The sequence below is a fragment of the Cyprinodon tularosa genome, unplaced genomic scaffold (genome assembly GCF_016077235.1).
Source record: "Cyprinodon tularosa strain WSP-4 unplaced genomic scaffold, ASM1607723v1 ctg1259, whole genome shotgun sequence".
Lineage (NCBI taxonomy): Eukaryota > Metazoa > Chordata > Actinopteri > Cyprinodontiformes > Cyprinodontidae > Cyprinodon > Cyprinodon tularosa.
The window spans coordinates 28,907-48,657 of NW_024038069.1; the positions used below are offsets into that span (position 1 = coordinate 28,907).

Sequence of the window (19,751 nt, forward strand, 5' to 3'; positions counted from 1 at the left end):
TGGGAGAATAGAGATAGAATGATGAAATGGGGGTCCCTATGTCCTCCAGCAGTCTAAGCCTATAGCAGCATAACTATAGAGATAGCTCAGGATAACCTGAGCCACTCTAACTAGAAGCTTTATCAAAAAGGAAAGTTTTAAGCCTAGCCTTAAAAGTAGACAGGGTGTCTGCCTCACAGACTAAAACTGGTAGTTGGTTCCACAGGAGAGGAGCCTGATAACTAAAAGATCTGCCTCCCATTCTACTTTTAGAAATTCTAGGAACCACTAGTAAACCTGTAGATGAAATCGATCAGATAGATCAGATTTAAACCAGTCTAGTGCTGTTCCTTTAATTCCAACAAAATATTTAAGTCTTTCTAAAAGAATATTATGATTAACTGTATCAAATGCAGCACTGAGATCCAACAGGACGAGCACAGATACAAGTCCATTATCTGAGGCCATGAGAATATCATTAGTGACTTTCACCAGAGCTGTTTCAGTGCTATGATGAGCTCTGACTTCTGTTATATATTCTGTATAATTTCTGTTCTGTCTGCATTCAGGAGCAGGATCTCACAGGATTGCATATTTCATTGTATGAGATTTCTTATCGCTGAACCTTGATGAAATGTATATTGAGATTTTTCCTGTGTTTTATTGTGACTGTTCTTAGAGCTGTAAAGTGTGTTTAACGAATGTGATGTATAAGTGACCGCCTTTTTATGATATAAAGGTTTGTGAGTCTTATAACTGTGTTCCCCTGTAACCCCTGTCTGTGGGACAACAGATGTTTACATTCATGTGTGTCCATTAACACGCACTATCCTGATCAAATAAATAATTGTAAAAAGAAAAATAACAAAAGTTTTTGATGAACTGCAGAAAGACAGAGGAGGTTTAAATATGAAATGTAGAAATAAGTCCATTGGTACCTCTAGGTGTTTTACCACCCCAGGTTTCACCAGAAGCAATAATAGACATGAATTTATTGAAAAAGGAATGGAAATTGATTTCAGTTACAAAACCAGAACAGGAATATATAAACAGTTATCAATTCATTCATATTTATAAAGATTCCTCAACATAATCAACATAACCTTCTGCTCTCTCTGCTTTTTCTCAGAGTAGCTTTGCCTCGTCTGTTCCTGTTTGGCTGTGACGTCATCCTGGAAAAAAACATCAGCTGTGCTGCTTCTATCAACACCCTTGTTAATAGATGTTGGAGATCGGCCTGTTTTCCAGTGTGGTCCTGTTTCTCTGACCGTGACTGAGTGGATGTGCTCTCTTCGTCCTCTGGCATGGGAGCTGCCTTGGAGCTCGTCTGCCTGGCTGTGTGTTTCCTGGACGGGGCCGCCTTTTACAGCTGCTTTTTGTATCTCTGCTTCTGTCTCCTTGAACCCCAGTCGGCCTCGGCAGATGGCCGCTCACACTGAGCCTGGTTCTGCTGGAGGTTTCTTCCTGTTAAAAGGGAGTTTTTCCTCTCCACTGTCGCTACAAGCATGCTTAGTGTGGGGGATTGTATTTGAGTCAATGAGTCAATGCAATCAACTGGTTTTCCTTAGATAGAAAACTTTGTATCAATTTGACTGTATGATCTGGTTGAACTGTAAAGTGCCTTGAGATGACATGTGTTGTGAATTTGGCGCTATATAAATAAACTGAATTGAATTGAATTGAATAATTGAAAAATAGGAGTGGCAGTCATTGCGCCTAAGTTTCACTAATCAAAGAATGACTAACGGTCCAGATTCAAGTTCAGTATTGATGAGTTTAAAGGCAGGATTCAGACAGCAGAGCAGATATGTCAATGGAAATACAGCTGACATTCTTCCAGTGGTGGAGGTCAGAGCCTTAGAGGCCTTAACTGCTGGCCTGAGATCAATAGAAACACTAACCTACATTCACAACCTGAACTTTAATTTTCTTCTTTCCAGATGTAATCATTTATTCCAAACGATCCATACTCTTAAGTTTCTCTTGGCTGCGCTGCTTCCATTACATTTATGTGGTTGCTATATTTTTTGTTCAATCAGATTTCAGCCCCTGTGTGTTGCCATGTCAATCTAATCTGCCCAGGGCCTTCAGCATCAGCACCGCTGTCTGATCTTACCTTAACAATATTAGTTTTGTTCAACCAATCAGATTTCAGGTTTGCTGCACAGGATTAGCTAGAGTTAAGTTAACCAAGTTAAGCTAGCAACAATGTGCATTTTAGATTAGCTTTTGTTCAGTTTTTCAGCCTCAATGGTTGATTCTAAATGTAGACACTTCCTGCACCAACACAGAAAGGTAGATTTAGTTTAGAAATAATCAGCATCTCTGGAGAGTGGGGTATATTTTATTTTCATGCTTTATGTTATTGTACCTGGTAATTAGATGCATATTGAATCTGAAACTGCCTGCCTACCTGCCTACGATGATGTACGTCCTATGGCACAAAACGGTAGTGAACCAGTGGCCACATTTATAGACATCCAGCAGGTCTTCTGCTTGGATGTCCCAATAAGCATTGTAAAATTTGACGGTGAAACTATCTAAATGGCAGTGGTGTCTAAGTTCACACATTTGTTACTTAAGTAGAAGTATAGATACTGCAGTTTAAAAACACTCTGGTAACAGTTGAAGGATCAACTTGACCTCTTTACTCAAGTAAAAGTGAAAAAGTATGTGCTCCAAAAACTACTTAAAGTATAAAAGTATAAAGTAACCTTTGAAAAAGCTGCCAGATGCCACTATATGAATTAAAAGCTAAATTTTTCGTCTATTTCTATAAATCCTCTGAGATAGGGCCAAGGATGAGGGAGGTCTGGTTGGTCTCCGTCTCCCGATACGCTCTCTCCTGTGTCTGACCTTTCAGACATTTCAACATCTTTTTCTGAATCCGACATCGTAGCATGGCATAGATAATTCACATTAGCAGTTTGAAGAACACCTGCTTGCTTCTGATGGTTTCCTTTAACTAACCAATGAGTGTTTGCGTTCTATGACTCATCCAATCACACTAGTTTTCACTAGATGTGGATGGAGCCAATGATCTGCATTGGATGGAGCACATGACGGGAAATAAATATTTAGAAACATTAAACCACGGCTAACTAATAAAAAATTAGTGGGGTCCGAATAAAGAAAATCAACCAGTAAATGTCAGGAGACATTTTTAATGATCTCTAACTTTAAACAGAATTTAACACTGAAATAAAATGACGTATTTATGCATTCATGTTACATTGAATAAAAAAAAAAAAAGCTAATAAAATAAAAATAGAAATTGCCAAATATTGCATCCTGTTCTATCTGAGAGGAGTTTACACTTGTATGACTGTATTCGTGTATATCCATCAGTAGTTAAAGGAAAAGATTCAGCAAATGCAAATTCTGCCTGTAAAACAATGACAGCGCAATTGTCGCTGTATGATCTGAAGCCTCAATTGGAGCTTTTAAAAAAGCTTTTGAAAAACTTTGATAATTTGCTGCTGTAATATTATAGATTTTTTAGAATAAAAAGCTAGCAAATGTGAATAATCAAAAAATAACAGAAACACAAGTATAGAGCATTCAGTATTGTAAGAAAGCCCAGACTGTTTCTGAATAAATACATTATTGTATGAGTTACGTTCCGTTTTTGTCTCTTTCCTTGTAAGTATGAAATGTCCCATGCTCCTGAATGCACCATAGCTGTCTGACGCTCGCGAATGCATCACACTGGTCTGTGTCGGATAATCACTGTTTATTGTTGCGTGTGAATAACAAGAGACTACAGCAAATAAATCAGCTTTACCTAGGACAAAATCTTTGGATTTAATGTTGTTCATAACATCGCAGTCCGCTAATCCCTGACCTCTGCTTTAAACAGAAGCCAAGAGTAACGAGTAACGTTTGTTTTAAAAATGTAAGGAATAGAAAGTAAAGATACTTGTGTGAAAATGTAACGAGTAGAAGTCAAAAGTATGAGGAAAAATAATTAATGGAGTGAAGTAAAGATACCTAAAAAGTGTACTTAAGTACAGTAACAAAGTGTTTGTACTTCGTTACTTGACACCTGTGCTAAATGGTAAATGGCCTGTACTATACTGTAGCACCTTTTCAAGTCAGGAGACTTGACCAAAGCACTTTACACTACATTCAATCATTCACCCATTAACACACAATGATGGTGGCAAGCTACATTGTAGCCACAGAATAACAGGAGAAGAAGAAGAAGAAGGTGTGGGTTGCTATAGCCAGTGGCGGTTCTAGACCAAATGTACCAGGGGGCCAGGAGGGGGCCAGCGTGTTTTCATGGGGGCCCAGAGAAGCATGAAATAAAAAACAGGAAAACGGATTCAAATATATTACGATAGCTGCATGAAGTGAAATTTCTATTCAATTAGGTTTAATTAAAATTCTATTTCTTATGAGGTCAATATACATTTATAATTTAGGAATTTTACATATTTTTCACCCAATTTAAGTTAAAATCACATTTTCTATAAAATCAGAAAAATAACTCAAGAGAAACAGATAAGTATATCTGTAAAAATTAGTCTAATTTTTTTTTTTTTTTGTGTAAAAAAAACATTTAGCAGATGAAAACTGGGATCCTACCTCAATACCACTGAAGCTATCATCTTATTGTTTTTAAATAATTAGTAACACATAATTCATAACGAAAAAAAAACGAAATACATCCAAAGGACCCATCAGTAACCATGTCTGTTCCAGCACATGTCATCATTAGAATTAATTTTAATTATTATTTCTTCAGTACAGGGGCCATAACAGGGGCCAGGACATGATCTACAGGGGCACTGGCCCCCGTTGGCCCCTGTCTAGAACCGCCCATGGCTATAGCAGCATTCTATAGTTTAATATCTGTAACAACGATGATTAGTTTAGTGGGTGGAGGAGGTTAGAGCAGACAGGGTGGAGATAGAAAACATTCACTCACAGGGAAACTATAGCAAACACCTGGGCTTAGAAACTCCTCAGGTTATTTAGAATAGATGTTCAGCCGCACATGGAGGGCTGAGAGGAACTGAAACAGCAGATAATCTGGATTAAAGGCTTTAGGAAACAGATTATGATGCAGATTCCATGTAAGAAACAGAAAGATGGCAAAAAAAAATATGGGATGAAGATGAGAAAGAAGAAGATTATAAAGGGTTAAAAAATCTGTCATAGTTAGAAATGATGGAGAAAGAATCAGAAGGAAGAGATAATCTCCACTAGACTAAGAACTGGAAACACCTGCTGGAATGAGTTTCTGTTTCTACTGGGGAGAGAAATTATCATTTATGAGAGGGATGATGTTCTGATGAATTACAATAAACATGAAACTGGAAGAGAGGATGAAGGAAGTAATGAGAATAAGAGGGAGAGGATGGAGAATTAAAGAGGTTTTATGGACAGATGGAGATAATAATCATTAATAAAGCATTGAGTTGATTTTTCATCAAAATAAAATATATTAGATGGATCCTAAAGCCTACACGCTGTTGTACAGTAGGTGGCAGTATGCACCTATAGGTTGTTTGCAATCCGCCATCAAAGGAAAGAAGAAGAAGAATCAAAGGAAAGAAGAAGAAGAGTCGCTAGCAGCAGCATTAGCTTCCTTTGTTAATGGATTGATTGCAGCTGGAAGCAGAGTTTATCAGCCAGCATATTGATCCTGTTGGAGAAATAATCCCAGAGATTAAAGATTAGCTGCGATGAAGGAGGAGATGATGGATGATCAGCACAGACTGCTGGATTTCACCAGGATCCCCCAGATCATCTTACAGCGGATAGGTAGGAACCACCTGATGCTCCCTCAGCAGCTGCTAAAAACGCTGCTTCCTCTGCATCATGTTTGGAGATTGCTGCCTTCCAGGCTCTGCTGCTTCATCTGCTTTATAAACATTAGATCCAACATGAAGTTAGCTTCTGCTTCAGCTAAAGGGCTGCTCCACCTATTTTCTCACCACTTTAATGGTCTATATTCTGCTCTAATTTAGAAACCACAGCTTCAAACCTGGATTAGATTATTCCAGATCTTTAACCCTCCTTTGGAGAAGCTTAATGTGCTTTGTGTTCAGTAAAGAGTCTGCTCATCTGCAGATGTTTGCAGCTGTTCAGCATCCATCCACTGAAACCTGGAAATAAATGATCCTTGTGAAATGTTAAGAACTACATATTATTCTAACATGTTTGATCCATTTTATGGCAGATATTGAATATTACATCTAGTTTGAATAATCCCTGCCCACCATGGAACCTTTACTGTGCAGAACTGCTTTAGTTTCTGACGTTTCAGAGAAAAATCCAAACAGATCTTAGGATGCAACAAAGATCAGAAAGAGATAGATCATGATCATCACAGAGGTGTATTATATTAAATGCCTTTACATTTAATCTGTTCAAGACACAATATTAATATTTCCTAGTAATGTTTTGTGGATCAAAACATTAATAAAATGATCAATGTAATCATTTCAATGATTGGATAATTGGATAAAGTAGTTTTTATTAAAACAAAAACCAACCTCTGCCATTCAGAGGACTGTAGTGCAGCTCAGTGACTGAGGGAGGGGGCGGGATTTCCCATTAGATAATACCAGGCAGGTGCCTAGGGCCCCAAGTTCCTGGGGGCCCCATAAAGCTCTGTTTCCATGTATGGCTAATACAACTATTCCTTATTTTTGCACATTAATTATGTTTTGATAAAAATCCTTTCACTAAAATGCCATCAGAACGCTGATAATATTAATTGTGTCTCAGCCCCCCCCTTCAGTGTCCCCCATATTGGATCAGTCCATTTGCTGCACATGTTCAGAAAGGTCCAAACAGACAGCAGCAAACCATTTGAAAACAAACCATTCAAAGAGCAGTGTTGCCAACTTAGCGCTTTAGTCGCTATATTTAGCCACTTTTCAGACCCCTCTAGAACTTTGATTTCTAAAAAGCTCCTAGCGCCAAATCTAGAGACTTTTTTCTGCTACTGGAGACTTTGGAGACAACATCTAAAAGCAGCGAACTCTGCTCTCCAGAGCAAGTAGATTGGTAACCCCGCCTCCTGCTCTCCTCTATCTTGTCTGCTGTCATGATTCATGCAGCTATTATTTCATCCAAATGAAAAATGGAGAACAGAGAAGCAGATCATGGCTTGTCTACAGTGAAAAGAAGGACTGGGTTATTTACTTTGGCCTTTTTGGAAACACAGGAAGGAGCAATCAGCTAAGTGAGCTTAGTGCTTGGAAAAAATCTTTCATTCCTTTAGAGACAGCATGAAAAGTCAGCTGAGTACAAAACATAGAGAGGAAAACAACCAAATTAGCCAATGTTTGCATCAGACAGAGGGATTGTTATTGAAAACCTGCTAATGTCGCTCTCTGGAGTTAGAGAATTTTAAAACATGTTCAGTAAAGAACAGGAGGCTAATGAGGAGCTTAGATCTTAGATCGTTGCTGTTCCAGATGATGATCCAAAGCTAATTGTTATTAGCTTCTAATAGACTGCAGTCAGACGCTAACTTCATGACAATAACCTGACCCTGGTTCTGGATCAGGTGTTTCATAGATTCATGGTTTTAACAGAAGGTTCAGAAGATTCTAGGCTGTTTCACATTGTGTTTGGGGAATATAGTAGATCATCTCTTGCTATTGGAAAACTATATTCCTTTGGACTGTTATATCTATAGAACAGTCCAAAGGAACCCATTCTGTTATTTTAAAGCTGAATGTTTTTCATGAATTTCTTCTAGGAGCACTTTTGTTATTTTTCTTTATATTTGGGCCAGTTGGCGTTTCTTCTTTTTACATCGACATTCATTTTTGCCATCAAAATATCAATTTTTTTTTTTATGTTACAAAGGTAATAAGGTCTGGTCCTGGATTCCAAAAACACTATTTGCTTCAAATTTGGATTTTCAAAGTATCTCTGAGTGCCTATAAAGTGTTAAGCCCCGCCCTCATGTAACGCCTGCAAACGGCGTCACCTGATTTGTGATCGAAGGAGACGGTGGGTGTGTTCGAGGCTGCATCCTCAAGGACCCGCTGTGATATAATCTATCCTGTGGCATAGCTGGCTGTGTAGATGCCTGATGAAAACATATTCCTAACGTAACAAAACTTCGCAAAAACTCAACCAGACAGATCTAACAAATTAATTTCTGTGGTTTTTCCAGATTTAAAAGATGTGGCAAATAATTTGTATCCACGGAAAAGCAGTTAGTTCAAATAATCCCACAGAAAGAACCGCGTCGTTCAGAAGTGTAGAGAAAAATACAAAAATCTGTCTCACATGGAGTCATTTCTCCTGCTGATCCAGAAGCTATAAATCAGAACCTGCAGGATGGAGGAGAAAGTACACACATTATGTCAATTCCTGAATGTAAATATAAATCCATTAAAGAGGCCAATCATTCAGAACAAAACATGTGGAATCAGAATCTTTGGGATTCTCCTCCTTCCTTCCAACTATTCCCACTTTATTATTCTAATTCTTACAAAAAGTTATTTTCTTGTTATTAGATTCCATGCTCTAACTTTTCTTTCATTTTTTGTTTGGACACAAAGTCTCTACAAAGCTGGTTGTTTTAGAGTTTTTATTTGTATTTCTATTGTGTTCAGTCTGGATCTAATACGTCTGGGTATCATTAGGAACCTGACGATTCGATCCGTTTCCATTCAAAGATGTTGACGTTCAGTTGGAAAAGACAAACGATTGAGTTAATGCTGACATTAAATAGCCATTTTCATGCTCATGTAAACGTATGAATGAGCAGCTAAAGATTCAATAACTTTTCACAATGTGCGTACAGAAGATTATAAAAAACACTGTGCTGTATGAACAATATAAAATAAAGGACAATAAAAGTAAACTAAAACATAGCTCCTGAAATTGTAATATAATAAAATATCACACCAATAACTTATTTGTGCATATTAGTGTCGTGCAGACTTAAATATAAATATCTGTGCTCGTCCTGTTGGATCTTAGTGCTGCATTTGATCCAGTTGATCATAATATTCTTGTAGAAAGACTTGAATATTTTGTTGGAATTAAAGGAACAGCACTAGACTGGTTTAAATCTTATCTATCTGATCAAATTCAGTTTGTTCATGTTAATGATAGATCTTCCTCACGCTCAAAGGTTACCTGTGGAGTACCACAGGGATCAGTGCTAGGACCAATTCTCTTTACTTTATACATGCTCCCAATCGGTAGAATTATTAGACAGCATGGGATTAATTTCCACTGTTATGCTGATGATACCCAGCTATATCTGTTTATAATCCAGATGAAGCTAACCCATTACATAGATTACAGGCATGTCTGAAGACATAAAAACCTGGATGACTCTTAACTTTCTGCTTCTGAATGCAGACAAACAGAAGTTATAGTCTTTGGACCAGAGTCTCTGAAAAAGAAACTGATTAGTCAGTCACTTCATTTGGATGGGATTAAACTGATTTCAGATAATAAAGTAAAACATCTTGGTGTTGTTTTTGATCAGGACCTGTCATTTAAATCCCAGATCAGAGAGGTTTCTAGAATATCATTCTTTCATCTGAGGAATATTGTAAAAAGGAGAAATCTCTTGTCCAGGGGTGATGCTGAGAAACTAGCCCATGCATTTGTTACTTCAAGGCTGGACTATTGTAATTCTTTACTATCAGGAAGTCCACAAACTGTAGTTAAAAGCCTTCAGCTGATCCAAAATGCTGCAGCCAGAGTTCTGATGAAAATGAAAAAGAGAGATCATATCTCTCCTATCCTGGCTTCTCTTCATTGGCTTCCTGTTAAATCCAGAATAGAATTTAAAATCCTCCTTCTCACATATAAAGCCTTAAATGGCCAAGCTCCATCTGATATCAGAGATCTGATTGTTCCTTATGTTCCTAACAGAGCACTTCGTTCTCAATCTGCAGGTTTACTAGTGGTTCCTAGAATGTCTAAAAGTAGAATGGGAGGCAGATCTTTTAGTTATCAGGCTCCTCTCCTGTGGAACCAACTACCAGTTTTAGTCCGTGAGGCAGACACCTTGTCTACTTTTAAGGCTAGGCTTAAAACTTTCCTTTTTGATAAAGCTTATAGTTAGGGTGGCTCAGGTTATCCTGAGCTATCTCTATAGTTATGCTGCTATAGGCTTAGACTGCTGGAGGACATAGGCACCACCATTTCATCATTCTGCTTCATTCTATCTCTATTCTCCCACTCTGCAGAATCTGTTAGTAGAGCGCTACCGATATAGAATTTTGAAAATCGTTATCGATATTGAGGGCTATAGAAAAACAATGTCCGATATAGATTGGACAAAATATATTTTTAGAAAAACCCGGCATATTGTATAACTGTAGTCCAACTCGACTTTCGAGCTGTCTAGATGTGAAAGCTGACCTTTGACTGCTCTCACTGTGTGGAATCCGCCACTGGCTGCTTCGTAGGTCTTTTCTGTGTGGTTTACATAGTATTACTATCAATATCCACCGCCCTTGCTGTGAACTCTGCGTTCAGTGTGAATGCCTCTTAAAATGGTCTGACTTTGACATTTCAGAAGCTACTAAAGAATGTGGTGTGAATTTTTGTATATTTCTTTAAGACTGAGATAGAAATAGACTGTGGAAGGAAAAGATTGAAGTCAACATGTTTTCTGGAGAATGCAGACATCCCAAGACTCCTGGAAGTTCTGGGAATCTCCCTGATATAGTTGGTCATGGATGCCTGCGAGTCGGATTAATTATCCGTATTTTTGTTTTTTTTGTCTGTTTCATGCATATAAATAGCTTTATTATAATTATGCAGGGAGTTTTACAGATTATATGGACACTGCAATGTAGGTAGAACAGAAGAGGAAAAACAGAAAAAAGGAGAAAAGATGAAAGAAAGAGGAGTTAAAAGGGAGATAATGATAAAAGATTTTCAGTCTGCTTCATCACCTGCAAAGAGATGCAAAAAGAACAGAACAACCAACAGACATGGTATGAGACATACAATAAAGTAACACCTAGATACTATCACTGAAGTATAAGTGGTATTATTTAATCTGATATGTACTCTGTGTTACCTGAAGATATGAATGGACTTTCTGTATGGAAGTGAATCTCTGAGTACCTGGAACCTAGCACCTGTAGTTGTTTGTGAGAGTGCACTTGTGCATGGGAAGTTTATCCGAAGGAAAAATGTTCAATAGTGGTTGTGGAGAGCTGGAGAGGCGCAACCATGCATAAGCAATAGGAAAACATTTAGAATATCTTTAAAAGTTCCCCCTTCTTTCATATTTCAATCTGTTTTCTCATGAGTGTGCGAGAGGGGAGGTAATTCTCGCAGTGTCAGCCTATTTAATTTCTAGAGCTCATGATATATTTTAAAAACCTCCGGATCTTCACATCACAAGAGACACTCTAAACACAGGTTTTATATTATCCTCCAATGCTGTTCCCCCAGAGTTGGATTTTTCGAGACACTATAATTTTAAAGTGAGGGGCGCTCTATTTTTTGCAGCAAAAACACAGAAAAAAAGATAAAAAAAAAAGTATTTATAAGTTTGTCAAATTCTTAAGGAGGAAGATGACATAACGTCTGATTTTGGAAACAATAAAATAAATGAACCTGTTATTTTAGATTCTGGAGGTAGCACACACATGTGAATGCATTTAGCAGAATTCAAATTAGCGATTTTAATCTAGATTAATTCAGAATCTGCAGTGAGATTAACCTAGATTAAAAAAATTAATCTATGCCCAGCGCTAATTTTAATCCAACAAAATAAGGCACTTGCCTTGAATAGCTAGCTCTCTGCTTCATATCCTTACTGTGGGGGCGGGGCCACCAGATATCAGCCCCAGCCTTCATGGATCATCGGGTGCAAGAAGCTGATGAATAAAATAATTGAACTGGTTTCATCTTATAGATGGCAGGAGCTCATGCTGTGTTCAGCACATCATTGGATCGGATGTTTTACGTTAAGGAAGTCTCCGTATATTTTCCTCATTAGACGTCTTATTGACATGTTGTGATAGATGCTGGTGAAGATTCTCAATCATCCAGTTTATAGTCATTCCAAAGAAGTTAAAAAAAACAATCCACTGGACTTTGTTTCCAAGTTTGTGATAAAGAGAGACAATCATATGGGATCATTATAGCTGCTCAGGAAGGGAAGAGTTATAGTCTATTGTTTAAAATAAAACATTGAAACCTAATTCTTACCCAATTTTAAATGATATCTCTTCATAGGTCTGTGAGCGCATTATGTGCCATGCCTTTCCCAAACACCCGGTCAGCACCACTCAGCTGGAAGGAGACTTGTTCCCACAACAGAAGAAGAAGTTCCCAGATGCAGCGCTGGATCCCACCCTGGAAGCCTTTCCGTCACTGGAGGAGGACTTAAAACTGAGCTTTACCTGATCTGCAGTAACCAGGAGTTCCAGAGTCGCAGCGCTGTGCTGGCTCTCTTTCAGGTTCTGATGGAAACACATTTTCAGAAACTGCAAGTCTTTTCACATCAATGACGACGTCGGAATGAGAGAAGTGCTTCTCAACTTTAGGAGGATAAAAACATCCCTAAGAAATACCATAGAACAAGACCTCAACGCTGTGGCTATAATCTCCATAGAGAAAAGTCTAAGAAGGGAAATCCCTGATTTCAACAGCAGAGTCATTGAGAATTTGCCAATCAGTAAGACTAGGAACCATCTATCCATTCAGTCATCATATTTCTTCACCCTGGAAACATCAGCAATCCCTTCTTCCTTTCACTCACATGCACAGTTGTATTGATGTTCTGTGAGCTTAAAACAAGTTTTTTATCCTAGCTAATTTTGATTAGCCTCATGAGACCATCCTGATCTCGCGAGCTTTCAAGGTTTCACTCGCTAATCAGTCTGGAGACTCTCCGTTAAAGAAAATTTGGAGCCGTTCACCAACCGAACGTCCAATCAGCGTTGGCTTTGAGGCGGGTTGAGGTGTGACGCAACGAGAAGCGCGACAGTTCAGTCTAAAGAACATGGCGGCTTCAGCCGATGAAACTAGCGTTAGCGTGGCTATCCAGCAAGTTTTATGGGAATTACAGAGTATTTCTTCACTGAAAGAAGAGCAAAACACTGCTCTGGAGGCTTTTCTCAGAGGAAAAGATGTTTTTGCTCTTCTCCCGACTGGTTTCGGCAAGAGTTTGATCTATCAATTGGCTCCTCTTTGTTGTCGCTCTGTTAGTACGTCATATTCTTTGTTGATCTGATTGGTTTATTTGGTCCGTCTATCACCAACATAGGCCAATCAGCTAACCAGTATTTTCACCCCTTCCCAAAATTACTTCAGCGGAAGGTTTCCAGATGGATATGCGGAGCAAATCCATCTGGCGGAGTCAGGTTAAGTTTTGATAAGAGGCTTTACCAAAGAAGAGATGGGCAAGTTAATAATTCGATGACTGAACAATAAACTGCACTTAGAGCTCTGGATATACATGTTACAGAAAAATCTATCTGGAACTTGTGTAGCCTCAAACCAAAAGAGGCTCGGCTTAAAATGCTTCAAGGAAATAAGATGGATAAAAAAAAAAAAGCACGACTGTTAAGTAAAATATATTCACTGATGATCGGACCAGAATGGGATGGGGTGCAGCTCTCTCTGTGGGCCTCCTGTGGTGTAGAAATGTGTGTGCAAACCCTAACTAGTGCAGCTGGTGCTCCTGAATACCTTCTCTGACTCTGCTGTGGCATCAGCCATCTTCTATGGAGCTGTCTGTTGGAGCAGTGCTGATCTGTAGCTGAGAGGAAGAGGCTGGATCAGCTGATCAGGAAGGCCAGCTCTGATTGGATGCCCTCTGGACTCAGTGCAGGAGGCGGGAAACAGACGGATCCTAACTAAATGAACATCTCTGATGGATAATGTCCCCCCCCCCCCCCCCCCCCCCCCCCCCCATGCATGAAGCTGGTGCTGAACTGGAGAGCTCCTTCAGAGACAGACTGCTGCTCCTTAAATGCACCAGGGAGCGTTATCACAGATCCTTCCTCCCAGCAGCTGGAAGACTCTAGAACCACCACTGTTCCCAACAACCTCCATCAGTTCTTCCATTCATGCTGACTTTGCACAGTTTCTACCTTAGTCAGTTAAATAACCTGCTGCTGTCATTCTGCACATCTGATGTTGCTGCTATTTTCAAATATCCATTACTGTAAAAATGTCCATAGCTGCATATTGGTTATTTATTCTTCAGATGCACAGTGTTTGTATTGTAAAAGCACTGTATGGTGCATTGTCTTATTTGTGTATTTTTTTACTCTGTCAATTATTCTGTTATTTTTATAAACTTTTTATGAAGTTTTGCTGCTGTAAGGCCAACTTTCCCCATTGTGGGACAATAAAGGGATTTTCTATTCTTCTATTATCAACATTGTTGTACTTTTGAATAAATTAACAAAACTAAAGATGTTTCTCTGTTTTATCGAGTGCTGTTACATCTGATAGATAAAAAAATCCACAATAACATGGTGAAAGCCTGAAATGCTGAATCCTCTGTTTCTATGCGTTTGAAAAACACTGGGACATCCTTCATGCTGCTGTGTTTCAACATGTTTATTGTGCAGCAATAGAGAAAATGACTCCTTCACATGAGTTCATAAGTTCTACATCTCTGGGGGTTTCTCTGAATAATGCATAGGTGATGGAACTGAAGATTTTCAGACTCATTCAACAGAAAATTGTCATTCCCACTAAGGCAGATGAACATTTGCTGAGTAAAACTACAGCCATAATGTTTTACCAGAAACATTTCATTTTAGTCTGGAAAAAGATTTTTGAAGGTGGGGGCGAAAAATAATAAAAAAAAAATATATATATATGCTGAAAGGATTTCAAAATTTGAATAAAAAAATAAACCGGGACGAGGAGATTGGAATCTAAAAAAAGTCCATCCATCTTCTTCCGCTTATCTGTCTGGGTCACAGTGGGGCTGGTTCCTATCTCCAGCTGTCTATGGGCGACAGGCAGGCTACACCCTGGACAGGTCATCTAAAATAAAATCATCTGAAAAGCAGTTTAAATATTTCTTGAATAGTTGAGACTGCTGATCATCTGTCCAAAGGTTTGATAATAAAGGTGGAAGTCAGAGAACATCAGAGCACTGACCAGTCTTTTATAGTCTGTGATGTCACAGCTGCAGGGCATGCTGGGAGATGTCATTCGATTCTGATTGTATGCAGTTTGATCAAGACATGATTAAAGTGAAGTGTCCTTTCTTTTGCCTACGTTATCTATATCTATGGTTTGATCAACACATGATTTAAATAAAGTGCCTACAATAGAAAGTCTTTCTCTTGTGTTTGTTTTTCCAGAACACCATCAGGGATATGTTGGAAAAGAGGAGGTTTTCTCGGAGCGGCGGTTCTCTGAACAGGAGAGGAATTCCGGGTTGGAACAAGAGGAACCAGAACCTCTGAAGATAAAAGAAGAGCAGCTAAAGCAAGAAGATCCCTGGACAAAAGAGGAGACCATGGAGATCCCCATAAGTGAGCAGGAGGAGCAGCTGGTTCTAAAGAAAGAGATTGGAGAAATAGAAGAGAAACCTTTTGCATGTTTGACATGTGAAGAAAGGTTTCTGAAAAAAGAAAATTTAATGGTTCACATGAGAACTCACACAGGTCGGAAGACGTATGAATGTCAGTTGTGTAGAAAAATCTTCACTCAAAAATTTCATCTTAAAACACATTACAGAACTCACACTGGTGAAAGGCCCTTTGAATGTCTGTTCTGTGGAAAAAAATTCATTTATAGAAGTGGTTTTAATAACCACCTGAGAATTCACACAGGTGAGACACCCTTTGAGTGTCTGTTATGTGGAAAAAGCTTCAATGATAAAAGTGATTTTAATAAACACATAAGAATTCACACAGGTGAGAAACCGTTCCACTGTACAATTTGTAACAAAAGTTTTAGTCGAAGCAGTCATTTGACTAGACACATGAGGGCTCACACAGGAGAGAAGCCTTTCAAATGTCTGTCCTGTGGTAAAAGATTACACGATAAACGCACTCTGAATAGACACAACAGAATTCACACTGGAGAGAAGCCTTTCAAATGCCCGTCCTGTGGAAAAAGCTTCAGTGATAAACGTGTTCTTAATCAACACCTCAAAATTCACACTGGTGAGAAGCCGTTCCACTGTACAATTTGTGGCAAAAGTTTTAATCGAAAAAGTATTTCAATTATACACATGAGAACTCACACAGGTGAGAAGCCTTTCAAATGTTTTTCTTGTGGAAAAAGCTTCATTGATAAACGTGGTCTTAATCAACACATCAGAACTCACACAGGTGAGAAGCCGTTCTGCTGTATGATTTGTGGAAAAGCTTTTACTCATACAAATAATTTGACTGGACACTTGAGAACTCACACAGGCGAGAAGCCATTTGAATGTCAGTCCTGTGGAAAAAGTTTCACTGATAAATCAACTCTTAATAAACACGTCAGAATTCATACTGGCGTAAAGCCATTCTCCTGTACAATTTGTGGAAAAAGTTTTGCTCAATCAAGTAATTTGAATAAACATATGAGAACTCACACAGGTGAGAAGCCGTTCTGCTGTATGATTTGCAGCAAAGGTTTCAAACAAAAGAGTAATTTGACTAGACATATGATAACTCACACAGGTTAGAAACATTTTTCATGCATGGTGTGGAACGATTTTAATAAGATTGAAATAAGATTTCAAACAATAAATTAGACTCCAGAGAAATGAACAGGGGAGACATTTTTCATGTTTTAGTGTTCATAAAATGTCCCTCTAGAAACTAGTTAACATGATTACACACAGAACTCAAACATTAAAGGCCCTTTTCTTGCCAAAACCTTTTATTAACAGCAGCAATCTACTGTTTATATGTAAGCTAGAACAGATAAGGTGTAATAATGCAAACCTGGTAAATATTTAAACTATGGAACATCAAAGAACTACGGAAGAGGATTAGGGCCACTGGAAAAAAAAAAGTAAACTGATTTTTAAATTTTATTTCAGTTTAACATGGGAAAAAAGTCAGAATTCTGACATTAAAGTCAGAATTCTGACTTTTTTTCCCATACTATACTGAAATAAAAAAAAAAAAAATCTGTTAACTTTTTTTTTTTTTTCCAGTGGCCCTAATCCTCTTCCGTAAAGAACACAGTTTAGAGGCTGGAGTATGTACTTAAGTGTTAAATTGTGTCCTAAGACACTGAAAGAGTTTGTTAGATTAGCGGAACATTACATTTTACAAGTTAAAAAACAATCCACTGGACTTGGCTTTCCAAGTTTGAAGACATTTTGCTTCCCATCCAGGAAGCTTTTTCAATACATTTTCAATAAACTTGTTGCTATTGTTTGGTTTAACTTGCTTAATCAGTAAAACACACTTGGTTAAAAACGCTTTTGGATTAATAATGTATTAGACAGGTCTCCCACTTTCTAGAAGTGTAATGTTTTTACTGTTTAAGGATTTTTAAAGTATATAGTCTTGGTAGCATAGGATTGAAAGTTGAAGGTGTTTTATGTATCTGCCATGGAAGGAAACTCATCTATTTTAATCAAACTGTTTCTCATGCATTTTCTGCGGTGGATGTTTTCCATCCATGTAATCAATATTTGATTGATGAACCAAGCAGAAATAAAAAACCTTATTGATTGTAAAAGTTTGCCTCTTTATTTGCTTCCTTTACAAAAAATGTTTTTCATAACAAAGAATATTTTCTATATTCCATCAGACAGCTGAATGTTGAAAAACTCACGTTACAGACTCTGCATCAAACTGACCATATCAGTGCGTTTTTTTGCACCATGTTTTTTCCTCCCACATTTGATCACTGCTGAACTTGATGGAACGGAAATGTTCATTTCACTGCTAAGCTGCTGCTCAATTACTTTCTGAAAGCTGTACAAAATGAAATTTTGTTTCGTACACTGTGTATACAACATACAACCATTTTCTCTCCAGATTCCTAGCATTATGCTTCAGAGTGCGCAGCTCTGCATTAAACCATGGAGCCAGCTTTCTATTTTTAAAGTTTTTCTTTTTCAAAGGGGCTGCGTTGTCTAAGGCAGTAAACTAGCAACCCCATCAGCAAAATCATCAACCTGTGTGTCATGTTTGGCTTGACGTGTTTGGCCCACATGCTCAATACACTCGGAAACAGGTAGATCTTTGAGGGTTTTATTGAAAAAACAGAACGAAAGGGGATTCTGCAACCGCAGACCGAAGCTCAGCACAGGGAGCCGGAACCAAGGAACGTCTACGGGAATGAGAAGGGCGGTTAACCAGGGACGGAGCAGAGAGGAATGTACAGCTGGACGAACGCTTACCTCAGAGCGGGGAAAGCCGAACCGGGGAGATGGCGGGTTCGACTCTAAGCTGGCCAGGAGGAGAAGAAGGCGATCGTCCAGGTGACCAGAGAGCTGAAGCCAGAGTGGTTCCGAGCAGCACCGGGGAGATCCAGGGAACCAGAACAGCGGGGGAGAACCTGAAGGAGGTCCGTGAGGGTGGGGGGACCGGAAGGAACCGGGGGAACCACTCAGAGGAATCCACCATGAGAGGGATCAGAACACGAGGGGGCACCTGGGAGACACAGAGGTAAGACAGGTTACACAAGAGCTTGTGAAGGCTAGAGACCGTGGTAGTTTTAGCGTACCACTACGGTAACACTCAGGCGTCCTCCCGCTGTCTGAACGCAATTCTTATAGAGCACCCCGGTGCTGCTGAAACAACCTGCTGGTGTGCGAGCACCAATCAGTCAACCAGGAACACCTGTGGAGAAGGCAGAGGCAGGGGAGTCCTGACACTGGAAAGGGAATAAATTTAACTTTTGGCCTCTGCAGCACTGCTCAGCGAAACAGATTAACATAAGATATTGACTAACACTCGCTAGCAGCTCGCCAAGTCTAAATCACAAGACCCTGGACTGGTCATCTCTATGGATGCGGAAAAGGCTTTTGATAGAATGGAATGATTTATTCTCAGTCTTAAAGGAATAGTACACCCAAAACATGATTAGCCTTCATTTTCTACTCAACCCCATGCTGAACAAAACTCTGGAGTACTTTTTTGATATCTCAAATGCATCTGGAGATCTGGGAGGCTTCTTGCTGTCTGCTGACATTCAAATAATGGAGGTCTATGGTGACCGAGACAGAAAGGTCCATAAAAGTCCACAAAAAACGTGTCAATATTCCTCCATACTGCTCGTCCAATGTATTCCAAGTGTCCTGAGTGGGTAGCGTCCAGAATTTACTCGAAACGAAGTCATTTAGAATGTTTTTAGAGCATTAACAGTAGTGTATAGGATTTCCTGAAAGCGCGCACATGCGCGCTCACGACGCTACGGAAGCCGGCAGACCAAACCAGATGAAAGTGCGCATTCAGCGTCTGCTCTGCCAATAATGCAAGCGTAGAACAAGAAATGTGCTGTTTACCTGTGCAAAGAATGAAACAACGAAAGAAAAATGTCTGAGGACTTCAGTGTTGAGGAAGAGCATGAGTTCTTTGCCGAGCTGAATGCGCTGGTTTGGTCTGCCGGCTTCCGTAGCGTCGTGAGCGCGCATGTGCGCGCTTTCAGGAAATCCTATACACTACTGTTTATGCTCTAAAAACATTCTAAATGACTTCGTTTCGAGTAAATTCTGGATGCTACCCACTCAGGACACTTGGAATACATTGGACGAGCAGTATGGAGGAATATTGACACGTTTTTTGTGAATTAAAATTCAAACAGAGTTGTGTCTTATAAAAATGCATCCTAACAACATCACCTGGGGTTAAGAGACTGGATACAAGTCATCAGCTCACAGT

General features: G+C 39.0%; 1 protein-coding gene across 2 annotated transcripts; it reads left to right on the forward strand.

Annotated features, from left to right (window-relative positions):
* Positions 1 to 5,525: 5,525 nt before the first annotated feature.
* LOC119777645 (zinc finger protein OZF-like) lies at positions 5,526 to 16,965 on the forward strand. 2 transcript variants are annotated; one of them, XR_005279944.1, is made up of 2 exons: positions 5,526 to 5,751; positions 12,178 to 12,856. XR_005279944.1 is itself a non-coding variant. In XM_038276610.1 (2 exons), the coding sequence occupies exons 1-2, from the start codon at positions 5,673 to 5,675 to the stop codon at positions 16,589 to 16,591; spliced, it is 1,398 nt and encodes a 465-aa protein (XP_038132538.1). In that variant the 5' UTR covers positions 5,526 to 5,672; the 3' UTR covers positions 16,592 to 16,965. The 2 variants fall into 2 exon arrangements, 1 of the variants encoding a protein (XP_038132538.1); XM_038276610.1 differs by lacking the exon at positions 12,178 to 12,856 and adding an exon at positions 15,273 to 16,965.
* Positions 16,966 to 19,751: the final 2,786 nt, after the last annotated feature.